This window comes from Tachysurus fulvidraco, chromosome 17 (assembly GCF_022655615.1).
Source record: "Tachysurus fulvidraco isolate hzauxx_2018 chromosome 17, HZAU_PFXX_2.0, whole genome shotgun sequence".
NCBI lineage: Eukaryota > Metazoa > Chordata > Actinopteri > Siluriformes > Bagridae > Tachysurus > Tachysurus fulvidraco.
In genome coordinates, this window is record NC_062534.1 from 25,361,013 (window position 1) to 25,366,012 (window position 5,000).

Genomic DNA, 5,000 nt, shown 5'->3' on the forward strand with positions numbered 1-5,000 from the left:
TGAGGTAAATACAGCACACACACAGCAGTAAACACATACACACAGCAGTAAACACACACATACACACACACACACTAGTAAAAACCATACACACTCACACACACAGCTGTAAACACACACACAGCAGTAAAAACACACACACACACACACACACACACACACACACACATCAGTAGACACACACGCCCACACTCACTCACACACAGCAGTAAACACACACACACACACACAGCTAGGCTAAGCTCAGTTAGCTGCATTGTGTGTGTATTAGGAGTGTGAATGGTGTTAGCGTTGCAGATGTATAACACACACGCATGTCAGGTATAACACACACGTATAACATACACACATGTATAACACACACGTATAACATACACACATGTATAACACACACGTATAACATACACACATATAACATACACACATGTATAACACACATGTATAACACACACGTATAACACACACACATGTCAGGTATAACACACACGTATAACACACACATGTATAACACACACACATGTCAGGTATAACACACACGTATAACACACACACACGTATAACACACACATGTCAGGTATAACACACACGCATGTCAGGTATAACACACGTATAACACACACACATGTATAACACACACACACGTCAGGTATAACACACACGTACATGTCAGGTATAACACACACGTATAACACACACACACGTATAACACACACGTACATGTCAGGTATAACACACACATGTATAACACACACACATGTATAACACACACACATGTCAGGTATAACACACATGTATAACACACACACATGTATAACACACACACGTATAACACACACGCATGTCAGGTATAACACACACGTATAACACACACATGTATAACACACAGACACACGTATAACACACACATGTCAGGTATAACACACACGCATGTCAGGTATAACACACACGTATAACACACACACACATGTATAACACACACGTACATGTCAGGTATAACACACACGTATAAACACACACATGTATAACACACACACACGTCAGGTATAACACACACGTACATGTCAGGTATAACACACACACATGTATAACACACAGACACACGTATAACACACACACATGTATAACACACACACATGTATAACACACACACATGTATAACACACACACACGTATAACACACACACATGTATAACACACACACACACGTATAACACACACACACATGTATAACACACAGACACACGTATAACACACACACATGTATAACACACAGACACACGTATAACACACACACATGTATAACACACAGACACACGTATAACACACACACATGTATAACACACAGACACACGTATAACACACACACATGTATAACACACAGACACACGTATAACACACACACATGTATAACACACAGACACACGTATAACACACACACATGTATAACACACAGACACACGTATAACACACACACACACGTCAGGTGTAACACAAGCTCTATTTCTACACCAGTGTTTTATGAGCCCCTGCTAGCTGACTAGCCTGATGCTAACTCCGGTACCTGTAATGTTGACGTTGTCATTTCATCTCACGCTTTTACACGTTTTTCCCTCCAGTTTAGACTGTGCTTTTTATTCCTTTTAGCTTCGTAACGACTGAGTAGAAAATACCGAATGTTAATATTGTTTCCTCACAGGACAAAAAACGAATGTAAACAAACAGTTAAACTGTCATCAGCCACAGAGAACGGAATGGGAACGGTGACGTCACAGCCACACCGGAAGTGAGCCCTTATAACGGGATTTATATACACACACTCACATATTAGTACCTTTACTGATTCAGTAAGTATTTATATTATGATCTAATATCCTTGAATGTTGTTTAATTGTGCAAACTACATTACCAATAATGCACCTGCATTATTATTATTATTATTATTATTATTATTATTATTATTATTATTATTATTATATTAATCCCCTCTTACATGAACACATTACATTATGTTTTATTCGTATTCACTACTCATTTATAATGATAAAAATATTTTTTAATGTTAACTATTATAAAAAATTCTAAATTGCGGCGTTAGAATTTAAACAGATGGCGTCTGGAGCTCAGACTGAACCAAAACATGGACTACAGATTAATTGATCGATTACAAGACAGTAATTTAATTTACTCACATAGGCCCAACCGGAAATGTGCCCCCTGGTGGTCATTCGTAAATAAAACAAAATTAAACCAATCACGAGTTGAAGTGTACGTGACATGTACGTGACGTCATTAGGACTCCCGTCATTGTCCTGAGCGGGAGTCATCGTCACACGTCCATGTTGAGGTGTAGTGGAAATCTTTACTTAAGAGATGTTTATAAGGCCTTGTGCTTCTAAGCTTCACATGACTGGTAGTTATTGTGAACAGAGAACAGCAGAACACAATTTGTTCTCTGCATTTAACCCGTCCAAAGTGCACACACACACACACACACACACACACACACACACACACACACACACACACACACACACACACACAGTGAGCACACACCCGGAGCAGTGGGCAGCCATTTATTCTGCAGCGCCCAGGGAGCAGTTGGGGGGGGTTCCGTGCCTTGCTCAAGGGCACCTCAGTCGTGGTATTTCCAGGCCGAGACTTGAACCCACAACCTTAGGGTTAGGAGTCAGACTCTCTAACCATTAGGCCATGACTTCCCCTTTATACTTTAATTCTCCCAAACCTCAAAACTTTCACAACAGCGGTCATTTTTTTGATTCCATATGGGGGGGGATTTTGGGGCGAAACATGCAGCACCCTGTCAGCACCCAAATTAAATGGTTTGTCCAGAGTAAGAGCCTAAAGGAGCTGAGTTCGGTTTATAAAGCTCAGACGCTTATAAACCTTATAACGCTTATAAACCGAGTTATAAACCTCCACACTTTTATAAGGGATTCTATGTTTAAAAAAAAAAAAAGGGCACCTTGAGATTCGGTATCCAGGAATAACAAAATTCAGATCGTCAGAAAAGTAAGAGTTACTCGTGATAAATTAATTAAATAATAATAATAATAATAATATACTTATAAAGCAAAACAGGTGTAAGAGCCACACAGCGATAAGACACACAGCAGTGTAAATGTGTAACAGGTGTTTATTTATAGGCTTTATGTATTGTATTTATTTATGTACACTTTATAGAGCGATTTTAACATTGCATAAAGAGTATTCTGTATGAACAGTCGTGCAGCAGCAGCAGAATGTGTGTGTGTGTGTGTTAGCTCTATATTAATATTACCTCTCTTTATTCCTTTTGTTTTATGATTGTGTGAACGCAAAGCTGCCACAAGTACAAAACTTTGGTGTGAAAAACGCACATTTTAAAAAACTAGTTTACTTTTATAAACAGACACTAGATTAAAAAAGAAATGCTAAAATAATATTAAACAGTCTGAGCGGTGAGTAGAAACATACAGTACATTCATCATTCCTCACAGTGTGTGTGTGTGTGTGTGTGTGTGTGTGTGTGTGTGTGAGAGTGTGTGAGCTGATTTAGTGCTCTGTGTTTAACAGGAACACACACACATATCAGCTCAGTTAAACAGATCACATTTCCACCAGATGAAGCAGGAGCTATCAGGCAGAGCTTACACTGAACATCCCTGTTTCTTCAGATCCCATTTTCATATTTTGACACACAAGTTTCACTTCAGTGTCACACACACACACACACACACACACACACACACACACACACACACACACACACTTAAAGCACTGAGTGATATATTCTAGCTGTCCTTCAGCTCTTAGGAAATGTCTAAAGACGCTAAAAAGGCCACAAACTACCAAGTGCACTAATTATCACGGATGATCTCTCTCTGTGTGTGTGTGTGTGTGTGTGTGTGTGTGTGTGTGTGGACTTCCTGATAAACAAGAGGGATGTTGTCACACACTTAACAAGCTCATTAGAGGAGCTAGCTGCCCTGAGTATGTGTGTGTGTGTGTGTGTGTGTGTGTGTGTGTGTGTGTGTGTGTGTGTGTGTCCTATATAGTAAATGTTGTTTAAAACAATTCCATGTCATTTCTAACTAAGTAACTAACAGTAACTGTTCTTTGGAATGTCTCTGATGATATAATATTTAATATCATGATGTCCTCGATCATTGGCCCACACAGTGTCCTGTAATCACATGCAGAATGTCCAAAAAATGGTCCTCAGTCTTGGTCCTTATTATTATTATTATTATTATTATTATTATTATTGATTGTCTAATAGTCTGCAGGCCCAGAGAGGACATTTTATTGTACATATATTTAAAGCCTGTATCTGATTTAAGTTTATGACGTTTAATAAGTTCTGCGTCTTTCACTTGTTGGTGATGATGCTGGAGCTGGAGTCTGTCCTGGGTGTCAGGAGGAGGATCTGGGTTATAATGCTCAGGGTTATAATGCTCAGGGTTATAATGTTCAGGGTTATAATGCTCAGGGTTATAATGCTCAGGGTTATAATGTTCTACACTGAAGCTTTACAGGTTCTCCACAGGGACAGTAGAGGTGAGAACCTACAGATTGGATGGAAGACCTTTCTTTAAGTGGTGCTGTGTTCTTGCTCACTGGGAACTGGGACTTGTTCTCCACCACACAACCTCCAGCTGTCTGCATTCGAGCGTTCACATTGACTCAATGAACTGAAGTCAGAAATACAACAAAACGCTACTGTGAGCTACACCCATACACACCAGCTCCAACACTACACCCATACACATCAGCTCCAACACTACACCCATACACACCAGCACCAACACTACACCCATACACACCAGCACCAACACTACACCCATACACACCAGCTCCAACACTACACCCATACACACCAGCACCAACACTACACCCATACACATCAGCTCCAACACTACACCCATACACATCAGCTCCAACACTACACCCATACACATCAGCTCCAACACTACACCCATACACACCAGCTCCAACACTAC

General features: G+C 39.9%; 2 protein-coding genes across 2 annotated transcripts in view; both read right to left on the reverse strand.

Moving 5' to 3' along the window:
* vps4a (vacuolar protein sorting 4 homolog A) overlaps positions 1-1,782 on the reverse strand; it is a 7,830-nt gene extending 6,048 nt beyond the window's left edge. The window contains exon 1 of the mRNA XM_027160875.2: positions 1,562-1,782. Within this exon, the coding sequence (XP_027016676.1) occupies positions 1,562-1,582 (21 nt within the window). The 5' untranslated portion in view covers positions 1,583-1,782. The remainder of the gene's footprint in view (positions 1-1,561) is intronic.
* Positions 1,783-3,136: 1,354 nt separating this feature from the next.
* Positions 3,137-5,000, reverse strand: part of sntb2 (syntrophin, beta 2) — a 12,494-nt gene continuing 10,630 nt past the window's right edge. Inside the window, exon 7 of the mRNA XM_027160873.2 lies at positions 3,137-5,000. This exon is cut by the window's right edge and continues 1,666 nt beyond it. The gene's annotated coding sequence lies outside the window, so the exon portion shown is untranslated.